At 67.1% G+C, this 23,939-nt stretch overlaps 2 protein-coding genes across 18 annotated transcripts in view; one reads left to right on the top strand and one right to left on the bottom strand.

Moving 5' to 3' along the window:
* BAIAP2 (BAR/IMD domain containing adaptor protein 2) overlaps nucleotides 1-2,645 on the top strand; it is a 39,769-nt gene extending 37,124 nt beyond the window's left edge. For all 7 annotated transcript variants that reach the window (XM_065035117.1, XM_065035118.1, XM_065035121.1 and 4 more), the window contains one exon: nucleotides 892-2,645. In XM_065035117.1, coding sequence (XP_064891189.1) covers nucleotides 892-917 — 26 coding nt within the window. In that variant the 3' untranslated portion in view covers nucleotides 918-2,645. The remainder of the gene's footprint in view (nucleotides 1-891) is intronic.
* Nucleotides 2,483-23,705, bottom strand: AATK (apoptosis associated tyrosine kinase). Of its 11 annotated transcripts, none has more exons than XM_065035092.1 (14): nucleotides 23,492-23,705; nucleotides 13,568-13,701; nucleotides 12,467-12,653; nucleotides 11,593-11,672; nucleotides 11,345-11,463; nucleotides 10,768-10,855; nucleotides 10,472-10,605; nucleotides 9,711-9,795; nucleotides 8,883-9,022; nucleotides 8,583-8,732; nucleotides 5,340-8,481; nucleotides 5,066-5,204; nucleotides 4,746-4,982; nucleotides 2,483-4,571 (listed from the first exon to the last, which is right to left on the bottom strand). In XM_065035092.1, the coding sequence occupies exons 1-14, from the start codon at nucleotides 23,571-23,573 to the stop codon at nucleotides 4,543-4,545; spliced, it is 4,746 nt and encodes a 1,581-aa protein (XP_064891164.1). In that variant the 5' UTR covers nucleotides 23,574-23,705; the 3' UTR covers nucleotides 2,483-4,542. The 11 variants fall into 11 exon arrangements, with proteins under 11 accessions (XP_064891164.1, XP_064891166.1, XP_064891167.1 ...); XM_065035094.1 differs by having other exon boundaries at nucleotides 12,467-12,608; nucleotides 23,492-23,704; XM_065035095.1 differs by having other exon boundaries at nucleotides 8,883-9,004; nucleotides 12,467-12,608; nucleotides 23,492-23,704.
* Between the last annotated feature and the right edge of the window lie 234 nt (nucleotides 23,706-23,939).

Genomic DNA, 23,939 nt, shown 5'->3' with positions numbered 1-23,939 from the left:
CTTCCTGTGCCCCACGGGAGGTGACCAGGGACATCCCAGAGCTGAGGGGTCCAGGCAGAGGCAGCGCGTAACCACGGCTGCTCCTACTGGGGCTGAACGCCACTGTCACCTTTGTCTTGCCATTGCTGTGCTGCAGAGGAGAGGGTGTGAGCAGCCCTGGGGAGCGCAGGGGCTGCTCTGCGGGCCCCTTGGCCCCCATGCCGGTGCAGGTTTGTCCCCGTGGCCGCTGGCACCCTCCTGCCCATAGTCGGCAAAGAGCAGGGACAGCGGGACGGTGCAGGGGACACCCCAGGTAGGTACCGCCCGGCCTGCACAGCTCCGGCTGTGGGATGTGGCAGCTCCTCGGGGAGCTGGGCTGTGCTCGGCCTCGTGTCCCTGCCGAGCTCCTCAGCGGCTCGGCCAGGTGCTCTTCTTCTCCCCATCCGCTGCCTCGCCAACATTTGGCTTCTCCAAAGGCTTCCCAGCGGCACGGCACAGAGCTGCCAGCTCTGCTCCCGGCCGGGTGTCCCCGCACAGCCCTGGGCAGCTGGGAGCCCTAGCCCACTGCTCCCCCGGAGCAGCCTGGTGCAGAACGGGTGATCTCGGGGTGCTCCCATGTGGGGACGGGCACCTCTGACATCCAGCACTGCTCTAACTGGGAGAGAGCAGAGGAGCGAGGGGCTGCTCCAGCTCAACCCCTTCCAAACACTGCTGGGCTGGGGCAGGGGAAGGGGCCGGGCTGGTGGCTCCAGGCTCGGGCTGGCGGGACGCCCAGCGCAGCCCCTGTGCCCGGCACAGCCACCGCGACTGCAGCAACAGCTTTTTGGGGTCTCACTGTGCCGGTGCCCCGTCCTCACAGGCCCCGCTGCCGCCATCCCTCCTGCTAAACTCTGCCTTCCTCTGTCTCCGCAGAAACCCCTTTGCCAACGTCCAGCTGAAGCCAACGGTGACCAACGACCGCTCGGCCCCGCTCATCAGCTGATCCGGCAGCGCCGGTGCCCGCCGTGCCGCGCGGCACTCGCCGCCTCCTCCTCGCTGCTGCATGTCCAGCTTTCCAGGACTTCATTTTTAGGCAGAATTTATTTAATCCTGCTGCTTTCAAAGCCAAAGGCTAAAGCTAGTGCCCTAGTTCTCTCTCCTCTAGACCCAGCTCATTCCTCTCAGTGGCAGAGGCCTGAACCGCTGCCATGCAGCCCGTCCTTTGTCTGCACGGAGCCAGGCACTGGGTCCCAGAGCCGGGTTTGCTTCTGGGCTCAGCAGCCGCTCGCCATGGTGGGGAGCAAGGGCTGGGCTGGCAAACGGCTCCCCAGAGCTGAGCTGAGCTGCGCGTCGGGCTCACGTGGGGCAGTGACGATGGCACAGGGGAGATGATGCCCCCTGCTCCCCCCGCCCGGCCAGGAGGGACCCTGTGTGAGCCGAGGGGCTGGTGGGAGCCGTAGGCAGCTCCCAGGCTCCTGCGAGACCGCGGCTGCTCACCCGGGCTCCGCTCTCCCAGCCCAGACTGGGAGGCAATGGGTGCCAGCACTGGGGCCCCTGCTGAGACAGGGACGGGGCCGGCTCCGCTCCCAGAGCTCCTGCAGCTCCAGGTCTCTGTATATATAAGTAAGTAAGGTATTATGGTACTGCTGTAAAATATAAGCTAGGAAAAACAAAAAAAAAACAACAAAACCACTTTTGGAGGCGAGGGCTGTGTTTAAGCGCGTGCCTTGGGGTGCCCAGCGGCAGAAGGGGTGCTCCCCTCAAACAGGCTCTCCCATCCAGACCTCTTGCTTGGCTGTTTGCTCTTCCTCTATTAGTAGAGCTGTATGAGAGAGACAGACATAGATATAGATAAATATATATATGAATATATACACACACACACTTGCTAAGCTTATTGCTGGGCTGTGCGCCCATGGGCAAACTGGTGCCCGGGCTCTTCCTGCGGCTCCCGGCTGCCCCGAGCCAGCGCGGGGGCACATCCCTGGCACCAAGCAGGGAAAAGGGCTTTTCCAGGCAGGAGCCGCAGCTCTGGTGGGGGCAGCACCTGCGGAGATTTTGCCTTTTCCGTTGTACTTGTCCTTTTTGCACTTTTTAACCCCGAAGCAGGCAGAGCCCCGGGCGCCTGGTTTCCGTGCAGCTGGGCGCTGTCCCTGTCGGGCCGTGGCTCGTCGCCGCCGCGTCCCCTCCGATGGCTTTTGCAGCTCCGTCACAAGGAAGTGGCTTCTCCTGCGCCCACCCGGGCTCTGGCCCCGTGCTGGGGGCTCTGGCCCCGTGCTGGGGGCTGCTGCCCACTGGGCCCCCCCTGAGGAGACCCCCCATCCTCCAGCCAACCCCGGGGCTTTGCTGCACCTCCTGGCTTGGTGGCACCTGCAAGATGTAACCTGAAATAATTTTTTATGAGATGATTAAAACGAAAGTCATTTATGAGCTATAAAAGCTCCCTCCACGCTCCCACCCGCGGTGGTTTCCTCGGGGGGGGGGCAGCTGCCCATGCCGGGCAATGATCTGGGCAGGAAACAGCTTAAGATATTTTAAAAACTTTATTATTGGCCCGATGATATTTGACACACATGCTGGGAGCTGTATGGACATCAGCACTGATAAAAAATACAGCAATTATGACCCGTATTGATAAAATAGACAATGTAATAATAGCCTTTCTATTAAAAAAAATATCCAAGACACAGTTCTGTCCTCATGCTGCCCTCCAGAGGCAGGGACCTGCGGCACCATAGACCAAACCCGGGCTGCGGGGGCGAAACAAGGGGGGGCAGGACCAGCGTCCAACTGCCCTGGGTGCGAGGGGGGAGCAGGGGTATCGGGGAAGGGGTCAAGCAAAACCCCCACACACAATGCGGAGCGAACCCTGGCAATGCCAGCGGGGCGGCGGAGGGTGGGGGCGCAGCAGGGTGGGTGCTGTGGGAAGGGCACCCCAGGCACCCCCCGGGCGCATCCTGCACCCCACGGCTGGGTGCTGCGCCCGTGTCACCCGCCAGCACAGGGTGACGGCCCCCACACCGCCCCCTCCCCCCAAAGTGTTCAGCAAAGAACTTGCAAGAGCAGCACTGGGCGGGGGGACATGGGGTATGGGGGTGTCACAGGCCAGGTTGGAGCTTAAATAAAACACGTCTATAAAGCAATAATTGCTGTCGGTGACTGGCTGCAGCAGGAGAAGCAACCAGGGTGGGGGGCAATAATGGGGCAGGCACAGCCGCCCGGGATTTGGGGGTGAAGCTGGGGTGCCCCAGCACCAGGCTGTCCCCTGGGTGGGGGGCACAGCCCCCACACCCCTCCCAGCAGCCTCCTGAGCGCTGGGACACGGAGCCCCCGGCACCAGCCCTGTCCGTGTGGGTGCGGCTGCGCACGCGTGTGTGTCCGTGCGCGAACACGCGTGTCCCCCGTGCACGAACACGTGTGTCCCCCGTGCACGAACACGTATGTCCCCCGTGCGCGGGGCAGCTGAGGACATGGGGCGGGGGGGCGAGGGGGGCCGGGGTGGGGGGCATTTCTCACCTCAGGGTTTGGTCTATAGACCCGAAAGGAGCCAGCCCTGATTTCAAGGTTTCGCTCAGCTCTGCTTACTTCCATTTCCCTCTGGAAGCTGGAATTGCACAATTATCCTAAGCCTCAAATGAACTTAAAAAGATATCAAACAAACAAATAAAAATAAACAGAACAAAGAACCATGAGTGCCCCCCCCGCCCCCCCCGACTCGTTACATCTCTTTGGCAGCAACAACTTAAAATCACATCAATGTGGGTTCAGTCAACATTAAGTTTTGGTTTTGTTTTTTCCAGGGTGGGTTTGGTTTTTGTTGTTTTTTTGTTCTTTTTTTAAATCCTTTTCTTTAAATACAAAAATAGCTGGGTTGGGGGGGCGCCACCCTGTGGGGGACAGCCAGGACCACCCATGCCCGCCCTCCCCGTGCTGCTCCCCAGCCCTTGGGGCCCCTCACCGGGCCAGGTCTGCTCCCCAAAAAGCAAGGGAGGGGGGAGCTCCCCGTCCCTGAGCCCCCCCCGAATTGTGCTGCCCACCCCAGGAGCAGGAGCACAAGAGGGGACACACAGGGTGACATCAAGCAGCAGCTCGGGATCACTGTGGGGCAGCCGTGGGGCAGCCGAGCCGCCGTGTGGGGCTATGGCACCGAGGGGCAAGGCCAAGTGCAGGGGACAGGGGGTGGCATGGGGGTGTGGGGACAAACGCTGCCTCGGGGAGCACGTGTGGGCAAGACGCCAAGGGGGGGACTTCACTGCGGGGGACACTCCGCGAATGTTAGCGAGGTCAGGGCACTACCCTTTAAATGCTATAATTTATATATATATATGTCTATATATATATATGTGTGTCTATTTTTACACGCACACACACAGCCACCCGCACACGCACACGCACGGCCGGCACCCACCGCCTGGCCCCGGCGGCTCCACTCCCACTCACAGCAGCAAACCAGCCACTTCTGATAAAATCTGCCTATAAAAACCAGCGCACGGTCGGGAGCCGCCGGCCGGACCCCCTCCGGCCCTGCCGTCCTCCGCTGCCCGCGCCGGTGCCAGTGCCGGAGTGATGCCCGGCGCCGCTGCCTCACTCCCGCTCGCCGTCTTCGCTGCTGCCTGCAACGAGCGGAGAGGCGGCGTGAGCGCGTCCCACGGGACACGTGGCCCTGCAGATGGGACAGTCCCCACCGGGCACAAGGGCAGGGTGTCCTGCGCACCCCCGGCTCCCACCGCCAGGCACCGCGGGACAGCGGCTCTACGGCCCCACAGAGCAGCGCGCAGGGGACTCACCTCCTATGGAGTCCATGTCCGAGTCGGAGACGTGGGTGATGGAGAACCGGGACACCGGGGCGGGCGAGACCGTGAACCGGGAGAACTGGATGGGCAGAACCTGCTTCTGTGCCGGCACCACAGCCGACAGTGCAGGCACAGCCGGGTCGGGCTCCACCGGAGTCCCCGTCAGCGAGGACATCAGGGACGGCTTCACCGGCATGAGCGGAAAATCGTCGTCCCACTCGAAGCCACCACCTGTGCCAGGGGGCAAGGGGCTGAGCCCACCGCAGGGTGACCTCCACCTGTCCCGTGTCCCCCACGACCCCCCAGCTCCTTACTCTCTTCCGAGGCGTTGCCGTCCGAGGAGTCGTCCGAGGCTCCCGGCCTGCCCGCCGGGCTGGGGGGGCTGCTGCCAGCGGGGGGCTGCCCCGAAGGCTGGGGGGGCTCTGGGAAGCTCAGCTCCCGCGTGGGGCTTTCCTGCACAAAGGGAGACAGGAGGGAAGGGACGTCGCTAGGGACACATCTGGGAATGGCTCTTGTCACCAGTCCGCAGCACCCAAACCTCCCCATGGTCATGCCCAGCGCCCAGGTCTGCCCCCCACGGCCACCCACCTGGTCAAAGAGGTAGATGGTAACGTCGTCGTAGAAGGAGACGGCCTTCTTCTTGCGCTCCAGGTCCTCGCAGAAGGCCTCGGACAGCAGGCTGGGCATCTTGAGGAGGCTGCGCAGGTTCCTGCCGCTTTGGCTCTCGGCCACCACGATGGGGACGGCCGCCGGCTCCTCCTCGCTCTCCTCGCTCTGCTCCTGGATGTTGTAGCAGCGCAGCTCCTCATCCGACTCATCGCTGTCCTCCGTGTCCTCCTCCTCCTCCTCCGGCTCCTCGTGGCGCTCGGGGGCGGCTGGACGCGGCTCCCGGGGGGATGGGAGTGGGGAGAGGCCAGGGGGCGACTCACCCCTTGGTAGCAGCGTGCTGGGACCCCCTGGTGCATCACCCACCCCAGTTCCCTCTGGAGGCAGCCCCAGTTCCCCAATCCGCGGTGCAGGGGACACAGTCTGTTCAGTCCCGGCTGCAGCTCCCCCAAGCCCAAGGACACTCTCGGGCACGTGGGTCCCTCCAGTGGACACCGGCTCCCCGGAGCTCACTGGCACCGGGGTCAAGAGGAAAGTCTTGGGCGGGGGACGGGTGGCTCCATCAGGGTGCGGGGAGCTGCCCGGTGCCAGCCCCGTGCCGGCGGGTCGCTGCTCAGTGCCAGGCGCTTGTCCCATGGGGCTGGCCGGGGTGCTCCCAGTCTCTGCCCCCTGCCAGTCCCCCACCGAAACCCCCGCCAAAGGCGCATCCGCTGCCAGCACCATGCTGAGCGCAGCCGGGGGGCTGCCGGGCGCCCCTGGGGGGTGCAGCGGGTCTTCTCCCAACACAGGGGTTTGTCCCAGGTCCTGCACGGGGGACTGGGGACCCTCCTCTGCCTCAGGGGTCCGGGACCCATCGCTGTCCTCCTCATCCTTGGGGCCACGCTCGGCCTCGGTGTCGTAGTCGGAGAAGTAGGCAGAGTCGCGGTAGGGGTTCTTCTCGGAGAGGCTGTGCAGCTCAGCCCCGAGGGCGGTGGAGAGCCGTGTTTCAGGAGCCGGACCCTCACCCTCGCCCCCTGGCAGCCCCGGGGGTGGCTTCCCCAGCTGGCTGAAGGTCTCTGGCTCTCGAGGTTCGTGGGGCTCTTTGAGGACAAACTCGGGGGACTCATTGTTCTCGGTGTCGTAGCCGCTGTCGAGGGCCCTGGGCTGGCCGGGCGCGCAGGCGGTGGGGCTGCAGACCTCGCAGGAACTGCCTGTGGAGGGGATGTCCAGCGACTCCAGGGAGTCCGGCGTCCCCACCTGCTTCTGCAGGGACTTGAAGGCTGGTGCCGTCTCCACCTGCTCTGCGTAGTCCCCAGAGAAGTCAGTGAAGACGCCAGAGGTCAGCTCCGCCGTGTCCTCGTCACTCCCCTCATCCGTGCTGGGGAAGCTGGCGCTGGAGAAGGTCTTGTCCGGTGTCCGGTCTGTGTCACCAGCAGCACACGTGCTGCTCTCAGCAGCCGCCTCCCCCGGCACTGGCGCAGGCACCTCCGGCACAGGCTGGGCACCATCTACGCTGGGCTCGATGGGGGGAGCGGGGTTTGGGGTGGCAGTGCCAGCCATGGGGGTGGCCTCCCCCGGCCCCGGCGCAGCTGCGGCATGGGGCAGTGGGCTGCGGGCAGGGCTGCTCCCCTCCGTGCTCTCGTCCAGGTGGGCATCGTGCTGGGCCCCCGCTGCGGCTGGCGGGGCCGTGCCGGGGCCCCACGGCGTGCCGGGGCTGCCAGCCAGTGCTGCTGCCTGCGAGCGGCCGCAGGTTGATGAGTCACGACTGTGCCAGGCCTGACGCCGCGGGGAGGGCGAGCGGTGCGGGGAGGAGGAGCCGCCGGCCGTGCCAAGGGGCTGATCCTGCCAGGGGCGGTGGAAGTCGCGGCCCAGCGGGGACCCCCCAAGCTGGGGCTGGCCGCACAGCACGGTGCCCAGCGGCTTGGCCATCAGCCCACGAAAGGTGATCATGCGGCGGTAGCACCAGCTGTCCCCGGCCGGGGGCTCGCGGGATGCGGGGCTCCCGCTGCTGATGTTGTTGTTGGAGGAGCTGTTGGAGGCCCAGGGCTGCCGCTGAGCCGGGGGGCTGGAGCCCTGCGGGTGGGGGGCTCCGGGGGGAGAGTCCTCGCTCAGCTCCAGGGTCACGCAGTCTGGCCGGGCCGCGCTCTGTGCCGGTGGCCACGCACCTGGCGGGGCTGCCCGTGGCTCCCCGTACGCCCGCGGGCTGTACGCACAGTTCACCAACGGAGAGACACCCAGCGGGTCGGTGAAGATGCTGGGCTGGAAGCCGGGGATGGGCCAGTCCTGGCTGCCCGGCTGGGGGGGCTCATTCTCCAGCAGGTATCCCTCTGCCCCACGGCTGGGGGGCGGCTCGTAGCCCCCCGGCTCCTGCCCCGGGCAAGGGTAGGGATAGTACTCAGCACACTCCCAGGAGCCCTCGCTGGCTGGCACGTGGCCCAGCAGCGGCTCCATGCTGAGGGACACGGTGGGGCTGCTGTCTGAGTCGTAGGTGCCGCTGCCGGGGGCACCCTGGGCTCTCCAGCAGGACGGGGGGCGAGGGGAACCCTGCTCGCCCGCGGGGCTGTACGTGCACATGGCGTAGTCCAGCTCGGCACTGCCCTCGCCGGGCCCCTCGATGCGGATGTAGTACTCGCTGCCCAGCGAGGGGCTGTGGGCGCCCAGGATGGGCACCACGCCGGGGGCCGGCAGCGCAGGGCAGCCTGGCCCTTGGCACTCGTAGCAGGAGGGAGAGACCCCCAGGCTGAGGTGCCCCGCGGTCGTGGCTGGGTAGTAGAGGTCGTGGTAGCGGGCGGCACTGCTGGGGCTCAGGGAGCCCAGGGGCGCCTGGAAGTGCTCAGTCTTGGTGTGCTCCCACTTGTACTCGAAATTGAGGCCGTGGCTGGTCTCCATGACGGTGAGGATGTCGTCCCCGTCCGAGGGGAAGCCGTCAGCCGAGAACTGCTCCAGGAGCGGGAAGGAGGAGAGCTCGGCACCGTGGTGGCTGGCGCTGGCGTTGCCGTTGGGCTTCATGGAGTTCCAGCGCTTCTCAAACTCCTCCTCGGCCTCCGTCGTCCCTTTAGCGCAGAGGTAGGAGAGCAGCAGATGAACCTCCTCGGCCGTCGGGCGCTGCTCCGGCTGCAGCCAGCAGAACTGCATCACCTCGTACCTGTCGCGGTCAGGGCCGAGAGGCCACGGTCAGCACCAGCCCCCAGCCCAGGGTCAGGGACAGGGGGACAGGGTGCGGCCACAGCCCGGCCGGGTTCTCACCAGCGCTCCGACAGCGAGAGCTTCAGCTGTGGCTTGGGCAGCTTGAGCTGCTGCTCCTTGATGGCATAGGCCAGCACTTGCCGGTCGGAGTAGTGGTCGTACGGCTGGCTGCCCAGCTCAAACAGCTCCCAGATGGTGACGCCCAGCGACCTGTGGGCAGAGCGGGATGCTGGGACCACAGGGAGACCCCCCAACCCCAAAAATCACCCACCCCGACACATCTCGCTGATGCTGCCCTGTGCCAGTCACCTCCCTCCGTGCCCGGCAGCAGCCCCCCCGCCCCTCCCAGGCCCTGCTCACCAGACGTTGCTGGCCTTGGTCTGGTCCACGATGAGCAGGTTGCCGTGCACCTCGTCGATGAGCTCGGGCGCGATCCAGCGCAGCGGCACCCACAGCTGGTCGGCTGTCACAAAGTAGTCGTCCTGCCAAGTATGCAGGGTCAGTACGAGAAGAGAACGTCAAACCTACGCGTAAGGGACTGGCCACACCGCGGAGAGAGCTGTCCCCAGCCCCGCCACCCCCACAGCCACACCCCCACTGCCGCCCACGTCCCCCACTGTCCCCAGCACATGTTGTGCTCCCTCTGCCTGAGCCCCCAGCCCCCTCTGCCTGCTCCCCTGTCTCCCCATCCTGAGACCCCTCCCACCAACCCCCCGCACTCACTGGCTGTGATCTCAGCCCTGCAGGAGCTGCAGGCAGGACAGACAGACAGACAGACAGACAGTCCGCCCCCAGGCTGACGTGCTGGCAGCTGCCTGCAGGGACTGGCCCTGGCAGGGGGGCACATCCAGGCAGCAGCAGAGAGCCCCCCCAGTTGCATCGCACTCTGCTGGGCAGGGGGCCAGGGCGCTTGGGGGGAACAAACCCCTTCTTTGTGCTCGGGGGGGGGCTACCGACCCAGGGGGACCAGCCTGGCGGGGGCTGGCTGGTTATGGGGTGCAGAGAGCCCCTTGCAGGGTGGTCTGTGGGACTACACCCCCCCTGCTGCCCCAGCAAAGCTCGGGGGGTGCCCTTGCACCACTGGGGAGGGAGATGTGTGTCGGGGGGCACAGGGCTCAGGGTGTGTGTGCCCACAGCTCCGCCATGGGGTCCCTGCACGCAGCCCCCAGCCCCCCAAACCAGCCTTACTTTGTACTTGCAGTGCGAGAGCCCATAGTCCCCGATCTTGACGGTCAGGTCTGCGGTGAGCAGGCAGTTCCGCAGGGCCAGGTCGCTGCCAAGCAAACCCCGGTGCTGTCACCGCTGCCCTGGGGGGGCAGGGGAGCACCCACTGCCCAGGGGCTGAGGGTCTGTGCTCAGGACCCCCGCGGCAGTGCCGTGGCTGGCGGTGAGAGCGGACGGCTGTGCGGTGGCGGGGCTGGCGGTCTGACTGCCGAACACCGGGCGTGCCGATAACCAGCCACCGAATGCACAGCAGGAATGCCTGTGCGGCTCCAGCTGCGCCTTGTCCGTCCGTCCGTCATGCGCTGAGCCCAGCAGAACGCAGGTGTCCCCGGGCAGCGTGAGCCCTGGCTCGGGGCTGGGCTCCCCGCCGCTGCTCCAGCCCGGAGAGTCACACAGAAGGGGCACACACAAGACCCCCGCTGTGGCAGGGCCCACCGAGGCCAGGATCCCCACAGCAAATTTCCCCCATGTCCCCCGACCCGCAGCACTGGGTACCCTCATAGGGACCCACCCATGGAGTGTGGGGAGGGTCCAGTGGCCCCCGATGGCAGTGCACCCCCTCCTCAACAAAATCACTGATGCTGGAGTCTCTGTCTGCAACTCACTCAGCACCAGGATATTGTTGGGCAGGAGGAGCAGCAGTGGGGCGGAAACTCTGGTGTCCTGGGGGCTCCCTCTGGACGGACCCCCTGAGCCCCCAGCCCCCGCGCCCCAGGCCAGCCTACCTGTGGATGTAGTTGTTCCTGTGCAGGTGCAGGACACCGCAGGCCACCTCGCACGCCATCCTCTGCAGCGTCAGCGGGTCCGGGGTCATGGCCTTGGCCCCCCGGCAGCTCCGCAGGTACCCCTTCAGGTCACCCTGCAGGGCAGTGTCGCTGTCACCAGCCATGGCGAGCCGACGGGCTCAGCATGCCCAGCTGAGCGCTGCCATGTGCTGTGCCCTGCCCTGCCATCCATCCGCGGTACCTGCGGCAGCACCTTGGCGAGCAGGACGGGGCGCAGGGGGACACGGGGGACTTACCAGCGGGCAGAACTCCATCACCAGCAGGTACGGGGTGACCTCGGCACACTGGGCCAGGCACTGCAGCAGGTTGGTGTGCTGGAGGGCCCTGTGTGGGACAGAGAGATGGGGGCACATCGGCACTGCGCCAGCTGGGGTGGGGGGACGGCAGCAGCCCCTGGGGAACCATCTCCCTGCCCTTCTGCTGCTGCGCTGGGGGCCAGCGCTGGGAGCGCTGGGAGCGGGTACCAGCGCGTCCCAGCACGCCAGGACATGCCACAAAGGGACACTTGTTCAGCTCTGCTGGGGCAAGGAGCAGCTCCACACCCCCCAGCCCCGCTCTGCCCATGACCTCAGCGCAGCCGCTGCCCCCGCGCTGCCGGCAGCTCCCGGCACAGACCTTGTCTTGCCACAGCAAGCGCCCGACAGACAGACAGAGCCGTCCTGCCTGGAGAGCTCAGCTGGGCACCTCCCAGGGCCGCCACAGCTCTGCTCACAGCCGAACATGGCACGGGGGGGACCAGGCACCATTCCACAACATCCCCGCTCCCAGTGTGCCCGGTGAAGCAGCGGCACCGCGGAGCGACCCCGGACTTACCTGTAGGGCTGCGCTTCCTCCAGGAACTGCATCTGGTCCTGCACGCTGGCGCTCGCCTTCAGCTCCTTCACCACCACCTGGGTGCTGCTGATGCCCGAGTTCACCTCCCCCAGGAACACCTGCAGCAAGGGACAGGCTCATCCTCACCGTGCGCCCCCACCTCACCCCAAACCCCACCTCACAGAGCCCCCTCCCTGCAGCCAGTGTCCCGTGGGGCGTCCCCAGGGGAACCTGTCCCAGCCGCTCACCTTGCCGAACCAGCCGTGCCCGATCTCCTTCAGGTAGAGCAGGCTCTGCCGCCCCAGGTCCGCAGACTTGAGGAGCTGCACTGTAACAGAGCACATCCAGCTGCCCGTGCGCCCTTCTGCCGCCCCCACCCGCCCAGCCTGCCCGCATTACCCGCCGGGCCCGGTCCAGCCCCCGTGTCCCCTCTGTGCCACCCAGTGCCAGGCTCTGCACCGTCCCGGGGGGCTCCGGAGCAGCCAACCCCAGGCACCCCACAGCCAGGGCATCCTCCTGCCCAGGCATCCTCCCGCAGGGGATGTGGGGTCCCAGTGTCCCCAGATCGGGTGGCAGCAGCAAGCTGGCTCCCTGCCCCTTCTCCCCAGGGAGAGCGGAGCCGAGCGGAGGGAGCTCTGGCATCCAGCCCCTCCCGGCCCTCCGGCACAGGTCCTGCCCCTCAGGCACCCGTGCCAGTGGCGGGCAGCAATGGGGCCATTGTTGGGCTGCGCCGCCCCTCGCCGGCCCCCCCCACACCATTGCCGTTCAGCGGGCCGGGAGGGGGCCCACATTCCTCTCCCACTCACAGGCTTGTTTACATGGGGCTGGGGTTCACAGGTGCCACATTTTGGGGTTCCTGTGTCCCATACCAACCAGTGGGGTGCAGGCTGCTCCCCGGGAATGGTGCCAGGTGCAGGGCTGGGGACAGGACCCTTGCACACTGGGTCAGTGGCAGCGCTCGCCACTGTCTGCTCCCTGCCCAGCGGCAGAGCTCTGCTGGGGCCACCCCTCCTTAGCAGGGGGGATCCCCCATCCCACCCCATCACACGGGTGGTGCAGGATCCCCAACCAGGGAGCACAGGGATCCCGCAAGGACCGTCACCCGTCCCCATCCCAGCTTACCTGAGCGCCCCGGCTGCTTGGCCATGGGCAGGGAGACCTTGGTGAGGGGCAGCACATAGACCTCGGGGCCATGCTGGGGGGCAGGCGAGCCCTGGGCTGACAGCTCCGTCACGTAGTCGTCCCCCTCGGCGTTCTCGAACTCCTGGGCCGGGGAGTGCGCGGGGGGGCACACACCGAGCAGAGACAACTGACCCCGTGGGTTCCCCACTGCCCCGTGCAGCCCTCTGCCCGCCACCCCGACAGGCTCGCCCCACAACAGACCCCCGGGCGTGGAGACCCTCCCAGCACACAGCCCCGCTACACCCTGCCGGCAGCCCCCCACGGGACAGGCACCCCCTCCCCACCGCCCTGGCACCGGTACCTGGCTGCGCCGCCCGGCCAGCGCCCGGAAAGCCGCCTGGGCGAGCAGGTAGGCGATGGTGAGCATCTCGCCCCGCGCACGCCCAGCCCGGCCTCATGGTGCTGCCATGCACGCCATGCACCACGGCCCGCTGGACACGGGCAGCGCCCGGCCACGGCCCTGCACCCCTATATAGCCACCGCGGGGGCACGAGGGGGCTCATTGTTCCCCTCCGGTGCTCTGGCCAGTGTGGGACGGTTACACAACAGCCCAGCGTGTCCCCCCCAGCCTGACCCCCTCCCGCCGCGGGCGCCACAAGCCTCCACAAAAATCTCAGCAATTAGGGAAAAACCATTTCTCGGCACATTCTGTGCCTGTGAGGTCAGAGTGCCTCCCGCCCCCGGGGGCGTGCGGGTGGGACCGCAGCCCTTAACCATGGCAGACCTGGCCCCTGCAGAGCTGTGAGCGCGGATGGGTCAGGATGGGGCCCGCAGTGATGCTGAGCCCGCAGATCCAGGCTCTGTGCAGACTGGGGATCCTGGCTGGGTCAGGATGTGACCCATGGTGATGCTGAGCCCCGGTAGTGGGGGGCTGAGCTCCCCCAAGCAACGCTGTCCTGTGCCGGGTCATATCCTGCACTGGTGCTGGCAGCAGCAGGGGATCCTGCACCGGGATCCCCATCCCTCGCTGGGCCCCTGGGGAAAACCTCCCCCCGGCCCGGGGAGACCCCTGCCCCCCGCGTCCCCGCGTCCCCAGCTCACCTTGAAGCCGATGTCCCCCTTCTTGCAGCACAGGCAGGCCAACATGAGGAAGATGAAGGTGAAGAGCCCCGAGAAGGAAACGGCCACGACAGCCAGCGAGGAGGACCAGGAGAGCTCGCTAAGGGGGGTGCCGTCTGCGGGGACAGGAGGGGCGTGGGCTCAGGGCGGGGGGCACCAAGGGGGCATGTGGCTGTGTCCAGGGGTGCTGCTCGGGGTGGGTCATGGCATGCAGGGACACATCAGGGGCTTGCGCAGGGAGCAGCCGGGGCGGGGGGAGTCACAGCACTGCTGTGCCCCCTTTGCTGGCTCATCTGTTGGCCAGGATGGGTGGGGAGCCCAGGAGGGACCCCAGAGCAGAGGCAGGACCCCGCCAGCAGCTGGCATGGATGGGGACAGGCACAGTCCCCGTGGTAATGCAGGGTGGCAATGACACCTGGGGAGCGGGGCTGCGCTGGCCCGGGGTCACCAGTTCCTGCCCCGTCACATCCACGGAGCTCAGAGACGGGATCTCCAGGGAAGGGTCTGCTGGAGACCCGCCAGCACGGCTGGGAGCCCCTCCAGGCACCAGCACGTCCCAAAACCCGGCACCCACCACCCCCTCAAGCCCGTTCCGCGTCCCCTCGAGGCGGCAGGGAGCACGGTGGCAGGGGTGGCACCCACCGCCCAGCCACCCGGCCCCACCAGGCCCCCGCCATCAGCTGCAGCTGCCACATTACTATTCTGCCCGGCGCCTGCCCGAACAACCAGCGCGATTGTGGCAGGAGGAAGCCGGAAGGTGACGGCGCTGCCAGCAGAGCCGGCTTTGCCGGGGACCCGCACGCAGCCCCGCGGTGCCCAGCACAGTGCCCTCCCCATGGGACACTGGGCTGGGACGGTGCCCTGCCCGACCCCACAGCTCCGCTCAGCCACCTGAGTCCCCATCCCACGCCGCGATGCCAGCACTTGTAGATGCTCATGGCACACGCTGCTCCCGCACACGGACCACAAGGCATCGCTCCATCGTTAGCCCTGCGCCCCGACCACCCGACCCTCTGCTGCCGCCCGTGCCAGGCTCAACGCTGCGCATCCGGCTCCCGGGACACGTCCCTGCTTGCAGCACGGAGCACACGGCTCCTGGCACAGCCGTGAGCGAACGCACCAGCCCCGTGTGCTCCGGCACAGCCCAGGCCATGGCAAACTCTGCCAGCACTTGCCAAGGAGCTCAAGAGCCATCTTCTACGGCTGGAGGATGCACAGCTGAACCTGGGAGGAGCAGGGGGTGGCGTTCCCCCTCCTTTCAGCTGGTTTCCATGGTGAACACACTTTGTACCGTGAATGTCACCATTTTCCCTGGATAGTGGGACAGCAAGAGAGAAAATGACTCACTGAAAAAGAGCCTTTTGAACGCCGACGGGGAGCAGAGCGCGGTGACAGGAGCCTTTCCATGGGGACCGTCAGCTGAGCCGCCCCTCGGCTGCAGCTCGGGAACCGGCGTTGCAAACAAACCACCCTCCGAACCAGCGGGCCTGGGAGCTCCAGCTGCTCCTGCCTCAGTTTCTCCACCTGCGCAACCAGCGACCTGGGAGCCATCACCAGCGCAGCCTGGGCAGGTTCTGTGCTGTGGCGGGGCCACCACCACCACCGTGACCCGCCACCATGACCCACCACCACTGCGACCCACCGCCACCATCCCGCTGCCGGGGCTGCCAGCACTGCCCTTCCCCATCACCACAGCACAGGTGTTCTGTACGGCGATGGGAATGTGGCAGCATTTCAGTGGCCAAATAGTCCCAAAACCAAGTCAAACGCACCTGCAGCAGCAGCTGCCGGAGCAGGGGGGTGCAGGGCCACTGAGAGCACCAGGACACAGGGACACCAAGAGCACCGGGACACAGGCTGTGTGCGGCGTGAAGGACCACAGGGCTCTCAAGAGAAGCCGGGGGTCCCACTGCATCCTGCACCCCATCCTGAGGCTCTGCCCCCCTCCCAGGAGCAGGGTCCCTGGCAGCCTGCTCGCACGACTGCCACCATGATGGCCTCTGTGCCAAGGCCACCGTGCTCGGAGCCAGGGCCAGCCCTGCAGGGTGGGCACAGGCAGGGGTTTGGTGGCAGCAGTGGGGTCACAGCTCCAGGTCTAGCCCCAGCAAACAGGAGCAGAACGGCAATGGAGAGAGACTGGGGATGCGGGGTGCAGTGGAGTGCAGTGGGGTTCAGTGGGGCACACACTGCCCTACCACCCCATGGTGCTGCCACCGCACACCCCGCAGCAGGCAGAGCCCTGCCCAGCACTGCCCGCAGCCCCCAGCCCGTTGCGTTGCCCACCCAGCCTGGGTCGCAGCCTCAAACCCCAGTTCCTAACGGGGACACAAAAAGGCCAGCAGGACCCGGGGTGCCGACCCTCCAGCGTGATGCTGCTGCCCGTGACACTGGCCACCGTGCACAGCCCTTCCCTTTGCTGACTCACGTTTGCCGGGTGCCTGCGGCCGCCTGGCCGGCCATAGCTGCTGCCGCGGCTGCTGCTGCGGGCTGGGAGATGCTGCGGCCGCCGCTCGTCAGTCCCCGGTGCCACGCGGAGCCCGGCGCGGTGAGCGGTGGCTGACGTGTGCGGAAGGGACGAGCCGGGGGCTCCTGCAGAGCCTGGCGGCAGCTCCCAGCCCGGGGTGATGCTGCGTGCGGGGCCACGGGCAGGCGGCACCCGGCTCCTGCCCACCCAGCCGCTGCAGGCAGGGCTGCCCAGCACCCCACACCAGGCACAGCACTGGCAGCAGCCGTGGGGCGCACGGCACAGCACCCCACAGCCCCTGCGCCCACCTGGCCTCTCGCTGTAGGACCTGGTGCAAGCCTCAGTCCCCTGCCTCAGTTTCCCCATCTGTAGTTCACTCAGGGTGGCAGCCCCCAGGACCGTGGAGGTGCTGCACGGAGGGATGAGGGCTTGCAGGCCAGACCCCGCACCGCAGGGCGCAGCCCCCTGCAGCAGGTGCCCGGCTGGGAGAGGCAGGATTGGGGCAGGGAGCAGGGCAGGATTGGGGCAGGATTCAGGCAGGGATTGGGCGGGATTTGGGCAAGGAGCAGGGCAGGATTTGGGAAGGATTTGAGCAGGGCAGGATTGGGGCAGCGAGCAGGGCACGATCCGAACACACAGGACCCATCGGCACGCCCAGCCACGGGCCCCGCGCTGCCCTGGTAACGTGTGAGTCCCCAGGTCCGTGGGCAGCTTCCAGGAAAGCGATTTTACAGCCCACCGGCCGAGCGCTCTGCTCACCCACACGCATCCAGGCGGCACGAAACCATCCGCTGCCATTTAGCCTGCAAACGCGTGGCTGCTCCTCGCAGTCTGGCTGCGGCTCCAGAGGGAAACTGAGGCAGCTGGGCTGTGGGGAAGAAGCGTGACGGCCCCGGGTCTGCTCCCCTGGGCCCAGAGCGGGGCTGGCGCCACCCCCGCTGCCGCCCAGCAGCCCGGCGCAGCGCCGGTACCCGCGGCATCCTCCCCAGTCACCGCCGGAGCCCCACGGCGGGCGGCCAAACCCGGGGCACAAGGAAGCAGCATCCTGCACCCCCAGCCCTGGAGAGCCCCTCCCACCAGAAACAGCCAGAGCCACCCGGGCACCCCCTCCGGTGATTAACAGATCCACTAATTTGAAATGCAAGGCACGCCTTGTTAATCTGGTCTCCTTTATGCATCTTCTAATGTGGGCTTATTTAACCAATGCAGAAGTATTTTTGAAAGGACTGATTCTTGCCTCTTAATTCTGGTTTTATCATCTTGGGATGAATTTGCAGTAAAAAAATAATTAGATGGAAAATAAAATATCATCCATCATTTTCTAATGTGATGAAATAAAAATTAGGGCTGTAATAAGTAGAGGCCACGCCGCATCATTGTTGTGCACACACCAAGCGCCTCAGCCTGATGAGAAACAAAAAGCCAAGTTCCCCCATGAAAGCCTTCCCGGCTGCAGAGCCGGGCTCCAGCCACCCCGCCCGACCGCCACCACTTCTGAGAAAACAATAACAGATAGCAAAGGGTGCAGAGCAAGGTTCGATTGATTATTTAAACAAATTCTCCTGTTCAGCGTTTCAAATCAGATCTGCGCGGGGCGCTGTAAAGCCTCCCACGCTGGCAGGGATGCTCCGGCTGCAGCGCGGCAAACCCGCCGCCCCAAGGGGCAGGACCAACCTCGGCCCCCGGTGCCCGGGGGGAGCGTCACCCCGGCGCTGCCCCCGCCAGCCCGTGCCGGGACCGGTGCCAGCTCCAGGGCTGCCCCTGAGCGCGGCACCGCGGTCCTGCCAGCGTGCGGCACCGGCCGAGACGAGGCCCTGGCCAGAGCCGCCTTTACGTAACAGCGGGAGAGGCAGCGCGGAGCCTATTTTTATCAGAAACGCTCGGAGGCGTTATGAAACCAGGAGCTTCGGCTCTGGAGCAGGGCGGCGGAGCGGGGCCCAGCGCGGCAGGGGATGCGCCACGGAAACCTGGGCAGGGTCTGGCGGCTGCGGCAACCCCGGGGGGCTCTGACCCGCCGCAGGGGACCCCTTGCTGCCATCGAGCCCAGAGCTGCTCCGGCGGTGCAGCCAGGTGCTCCCCGGGGCTCCTCCCGCCCGTCACCACAAGGATCACCGGGCAGCAGCCACGGGCACGTCACAGCCCCGTGCATCCAAATGCCACCCAAATGCGGAGGGGCCCAGGGACTGCCGGCAATGGGCTCTGCCACAGCTACCACAGCCACAGCGCTGGCGGCACGGGAGGCGAACAGAGTCACCCTGAGCCGCAATGGCCAGTGCCAGCCCTGAGCAGCAATGTGTGCCGAGGGCCTTGTGTGGCATCAGGGCACAGCGGCCACCCCGCACTGCTCGGGCCACCAGCAGGGCGTCCCCACCGCAGCCCCGCTGCCCCAAGCCGCAGGGAGCGGCGCAGCAGCAAGGTGCTCATGGCACTGATGGGGGGTGCTCAGTGCCAGCCAGCCCGGCACCCCCTGCGCCACGCCTGCTCCCGGCCAGCCCCACGGCGCCCAAATCACCCATCAGCCACGTGCACAGGACACAGACCAGAGAGCCCACAAAATTCCCTGACCGCTGTGGCGATGGCGGCGAGAAGGCTCGCGGCTGGGAGCGGGTCTCAGCCCTGCTCCACACACCAGCCTGGGGCGCAGCCAGCGTGGCAGGTGAGCCCGGGAGGAGCACACGGCCTCACCGGCACTTCAGAACGGTGACAGGGCAGCCCGGCAGCGGGACAGCCCAGCACAGCCGGGGGGGAGCCTGGCAGCACTCCTGCCCATGGCAGAGCCGGTCCCTGCCCAGCCAGGCGGGCAGCGCTGCTCCATTTACTGCGTTTGCCTACACTGGAATTTTCCTTCACTTCAGTAATTAAAACTGAACCGCTTTAACACGGCTGCTGGCACCAGGCTGCGCAGGAGGACGCTGCCCACGGCTGGCAGAGGGGAAGGGATGGGAACCGGGACCCCCCGATGCTCGCTGCCTTCATCCTGGGCTGGGTGACAGTGGCTCTACAGGAGACCCTGGACCTGCTCCCCCTTCCACCGGTGCCAAACTCTCCCATGCTCACCAGCCCCACGTCCCCTCCATCCTCCGGCCAGCCCCGAGCCGTGCACCAGCTCCTGTACAGCCCCGGTGCTACCGTCCCCCTTGTGTCCCCAGCCAGGCTGGAGCGGCTCGGAGCTCAGCCGACGGCAGACGATCTCACGGCAGTGACTGCCCTAAGACGGCCGCGCAGCACACTCCGACGATGCTTCCCCGGGCTGTCGGGGGGATTAATGCCCAGAGGAGATTTATTTTCCTGCCACTGGGCACGCTGAGTCAGCACAGCTCGGCTCCTCTCTGTGCCAGCACCGTCACCCTCCAGCCCTCCCACGGCTGCCCCAGCCTGGCACCCGGCACCACGTCCTCGCAGGGTCCCTCCAGCTCAGCCCACCCCGACGGGCAAAGCCCGGTGCCGGGCCACGCGCCGGGGCAGGCGCAGCTGGGGATGAGCAGCGGCTGCGGGACACGGCTGGGACATCCCCCCTGCATCCCAGAGAGCCAAGTCAGAGCCGCTTTCACCTGAGCGCAGGAGCTGCCTGACCTGTTGGGGATTTTGCAGCCCAGGGCGTTAGCGGGATGGAGAGGCAGCGGAACACAAACTAGGGAAACCTGGGAAGCGCGAGTTGCTCACCCTGCCTGCCCTGCCCTGCGACCAGCACCAGGCTGGCTCCGGCTAAACACAGGCCCTTCCTGCAGGAAGGATGCGACCGTGCATGCAGGTGCACCGCGAGCCCCCGCCACAGCCCCAAGCCGCGCAGCGTGCTGGCAGTGCCAGCTCTGCCCTGTGTCCCCAGTGCTGGCCCAGGCTGAGGCAGCTGTGGCACAATGAGACGGCAGCAGAGCACACGGTGCCAGGGCAGGCAGAGCACACGGTGCCAGGGCAGGCAGAGCCCCGGGGCTGCTCTGGCACACCGTGTCCCACGAAGGCCAGGAGTGCCAGGCAGGGAGCCCGTGAGTCACAGCCCGCTCCTGCCCTGGCAACATGGAGCCCTTTCAACCCCGGCATATTAATTTCTCCTAATTGGCCTTGACAGGGATCCGTATCGCCATCCAGAATGCAACCGCCCGTGTGCGTGGGGAGGGAGCGGCACACGGAGCAGGGAAGGGGGAGCAAGCGGCACCCCCAGGGAGCGGCACTGCCAGATCTGTCCCCCGCAGCGCGGGGTCCCACTGCCCTGCAGCACTGCAGCGCCAGCGCCATCCCCGCGGCAGCCCGGCTGTGCCGGGGCAGGGGCTCCCACACGCTGCCCACCCTGGCCACCCTGGCACCCCTGTGGGCACTGGGAGGCACCAGGACTCAACCCCCCGTGGTGTGCCCGGCCCCGAGCCCGCCAGCCCGCCAGACGGACGGGCCCCGCGTTGCTGGCACCTCCCGCGCACCTCGTGGCAAACATACGGCGAGGAGGACGGCAGCCCTGGTGCTGCCACAGCCATGCTGGGGGTTTTGCTTCCCCCATTGCTGCCACCCCCAGCTCTCCCTGCCCCAAATCTCCCCTTTGCATTCAGCCCCAGCTGCACCTTCCCCGTGTGTCCCCCGGTGTCGCCAGCAGCCAGCGGCACAGTTGGCACCAGGGTTGGTGCACGAAGAGTGCCCGGCCCTGGCTTTTGGCTGCCAGGGTCCTTCTGGGTGCTATGGCCTTTTGCCACCACCGTCCCTCAAATCCCTTCCCATCCCTGTGCCAGGAGCAGATGGTGACAGCAGACACGGAACGCCAGCACTCGCCAAGCTGTTGCCACTGCGTGGCGAGACTGAAAACATGGAGCTGGGGGACCCCCCATTCCCCCCCAGCGCCTGGAGTCCCCCGCGTGGGTACGGAGGCCAGGGCCGGGTCACACAGCCCGAGCGGGGAGCGGCAATGTCACAGCCACCGGCAGCCAGAGACACCTCGCAGCCCCATGGGACATGGAGGAAGGCCAGGGCGAGTGAGGGGAGGAGAAAATGGGGAAGAAGAAATAAGTGGGGAAGAAGAAATAGGTGGAGGAGAAAGGATGTTTCTCACAATTTCAAAATGCACTCCTGGGTCTAAGACAGGGAAGTGTGGGCTGGGAGTGGGCAGGGCAGGCAGGGCGGGCAGGGGGCGAGGGAGGGAACAGCCCCTTCCCCCAGCAGAGACGCCCTCACGTCCCCCAGCAGCTTCAGTGCCAGGGAACCAGGAGCTGCTGACCCCAGCGCAAAGCGCTGCCCACCCAGGTGGCACGGGGACGCGGCACTTCTGCCCGGTGCCTCCAAGCAGCATCTGCTCGGCCGGGCTGCGGCAGGTCACGGCGCTTCCAGGGCAGGGAGACAACACCCAGTTCCCTGGGAAGCCCAGGGATGGGGCTCCGGGCTCGGGGCGGCCGGCGTGGCAGCGTCTCTCACCGGTGAGGCAGTCGGTGCTCTGCCAGTGGCTCCGGCGCTCCATGCACCATGCGGGAGCATCTCTGGGTCTGGCTGTGGATGGGCAAAGGGAGACGGGAACCAGGAGGCCATGGGGCTGGGACCCCTTCCCGGAGCCCCCGGCACTGGGAGCCAGCGCATCCCCATGCGCGGTGCACACCGGCCCGGGCAGCCGGCACAGCCCAGCGTGGGCACGTGTGATGGCTGAGCCGAGCAGCCTCACCAAAAACATGAGCAGAGGCAAGAGCACGGGCTGCTGCAGTTGGCACATCCCCTCGGCACCCCCAGGTGACACCACTGTCACCGCTCCCCACTGCTGGCTCAGCCCACCGCCTGGCCCCAGCAGCTGCGGCTTCTCCCTGTCCCTCCCCAGGGGACACAGGGACATGACACCAGGAGCTGGAGCCCCCAGGTCTGTCCTGTCCCCTGTCCCCAGCCACGGTGCCACCGCATCCCACAAAGCGCTTCCTCCTCCTCTTCCAGACCGGCACAAGCAAACCCCAGGGAAACCGGGCTGGCGCAGGCAGGAGGTGCTGCCAACGGACAAAACCAACAAAGCCGTGAAACAGAGAACAGGGTTTGCTCCCCACTTGGCTCCTCTCCCTGCCGGTTCCCGTGGGTGGCAGCTGTATGGCAGCAGCCGAGCCCTGGGCCTGGGTGCGCGGCAGCACGGCAATCAGCAGCGATGGAAACCTTCTTGCAGAAGGATTTTTAAATCAAACGTGCCCTGCAAATCCTCAGGTTGACGGGATTAGCACAGCAAATGGGGCACCTCCCAAAAAAACAGACAAATGTCACGCTGGAGGCTGAGGACAGCAACCACGGCTCCATTCCCAGAGCCGCTACATTTTACATGCAAATAAAGAGGTTTCCTCCTGAGCAGAAATCGATGCCGAGCAGGCTGGGAACAAAGTCTCTGGCAACGGAGACACGGTTTGGTGAGTCCCAGCGTGGTTCATTTTTAAATCCCTCCATGGATTCAGACCATCCGCAGCCACCAGACCCAGGGCCAGGGGAGCAGCGCGCTGCAAAGGGAGGGGGAACCGGGACCCTGGCAGGGAGGGACGCAGGAGCTCAGCACCACCAGCCAGAGCCTCCGCCACCACCGCGTCCAGCACCGGCAACGCTTTGCCTCCTTTGCAGTGATAGAGGAGGCGAGGGGAGAGGCGCAGGACCCGCGTTTTCCCCGGTTTGGTAAACAAAGGGCCGGTGCCGAGGCCACCGCCAGCCTCACCGGATGTCCCCAGACCTCGCCGGGGCTCCCCATGCTCCGCGGGCAGTGGGTCCCGCACGCGAGGGGTTCCCGACACCCTGCGTGGGTGAGACCCCGCACCGGCAGGGACGCGGTGCCAAAGGCAGCTGCCGGCGTTTGGCAGCCGAGGAGCGAAAGGCAGCGGCGAGGGGGAGGCTGCGGCTGCGGCGGCCCCAAAACACGCACACACAAAAGCCAGCCCCTGCTCTGCTCCCGCGCCTGCAGCATCTTCCTGCAGCTGCGGCGAGGCCGTAACACGGCGCTTTACATAACAGCCTGCGCCCCAAAACACCCGCTGCCCGTCCCCCGGCTCCCCACCGAGCACACCGGCCCTGCCAGCCCGGGGGGCACCGCCAGCCCCCCAACCCCGCGCCGCGTCCTCCCTCGCACCATCACCATTATCGCTGCCGCTATTATCCCATCGCCAGCCCGGCGATGCCTTCAGAGGCAGCGCAGCCCCCGGGATTCCTCCGCACGCTCCAGCCCCGGGGAACAAAATGCCGTCCGGCTGCGGCAACGGTCCCGCCACCGCGCCGGGAGCCCGGACGGTGACACTTCCCGGCAGCGAGGGCGGGGGATGCTCCGTGCCCGGTGCGGTGTCCGTACCGGCACGACAGCGCGGGCAGCCGGTGCGGGGCTGAGCCGGAGCCGAGCGGGCAGTGCGGCGGCGGAGCGCGGGGGTTGCGCGGGAGAGACCCCCGGGGGTGGCGGGGAGGGCTCGGGGAGAGGGGACACGGCGCGGGGAGCGGGTGCCCGGCGGCTCCGGGGCGGCGGCACTCACCGGGGTCGAAGTGGGAGCTGAAGGCGAGGCTGGGGCTGAGGAACGCGGCCGACATGGCAGCGGCGGCGGCGAGGCGGCCCATGGCGCGGCGGGAGCCTCCCGGCCGCCGGCTGCCGCTGGCCCCGCGCTGGGCACGGCGGCGGCGGCGGCGGCAGCGGCGGCGGCTCCTCCTCCATGGCGGCCGCCGCGGCCCCGCGCCCCGTGCCCCGGGGAGGGGCCGCGCCGCCGCCGCCGAGGAGCGGGATCCGGCGGGGGGGCGGCAGGTGGCGGAGCCGCAGCCCCGGTCCCGCAGCGGGACCCGCCGCTCCCCCGGGACGCGCCGCCGCCGCCCCCGCGCGGCCCGGCCGAGGCGGACGGGACCGGACGGGACCCCCCCGAGACCTTCCAGGAGCGGAGCCGGGACCCCCCTCCAGGGGCAGCCCCCGCCCCCCCGGAGCTATTCCGGTGC

The sequence above is a fragment of the Columba livia genome, chromosome 18, assembly GCF_036013475.1.
Source record: "Columba livia isolate bColLiv1 breed racing homer chromosome 18, bColLiv1.pat.W.v2, whole genome shotgun sequence".
Classification (NCBI taxonomy): domain Eukaryota; kingdom Metazoa; phylum Chordata; class Aves; order Columbiformes; family Columbidae; genus Columba; species Columba livia.
The sequence above is the reverse complement of the archived record's forward strand: the minus strand, read 5'-3'. Positions and strand labels throughout refer to the sequence as shown.

Coding starts and splice junctions, on each gene's coding strand:
- AATK (XM_065035088.1), bottom strand. CDS start 15,272: ATGGGGAAGGGCAGTGCTGGCAGCCCCGGCAGCGGGATGGTGGCGGTG. Junction 11,673..12,466: donor CAAGCAGCCGGGGCGCTCAG/GTAAGCTGGGAT, acceptor GCTCTGTTACAG/TGCAGCTCCTCAAGTCTGCG. Junction 4,983..5,065: donor CGGCAACGCCTCGGAAGAGA/GTAAGGAGCTGG, acceptor CCCCTGGCACAG/GTGGTGGCTTCGAGTGGGAC.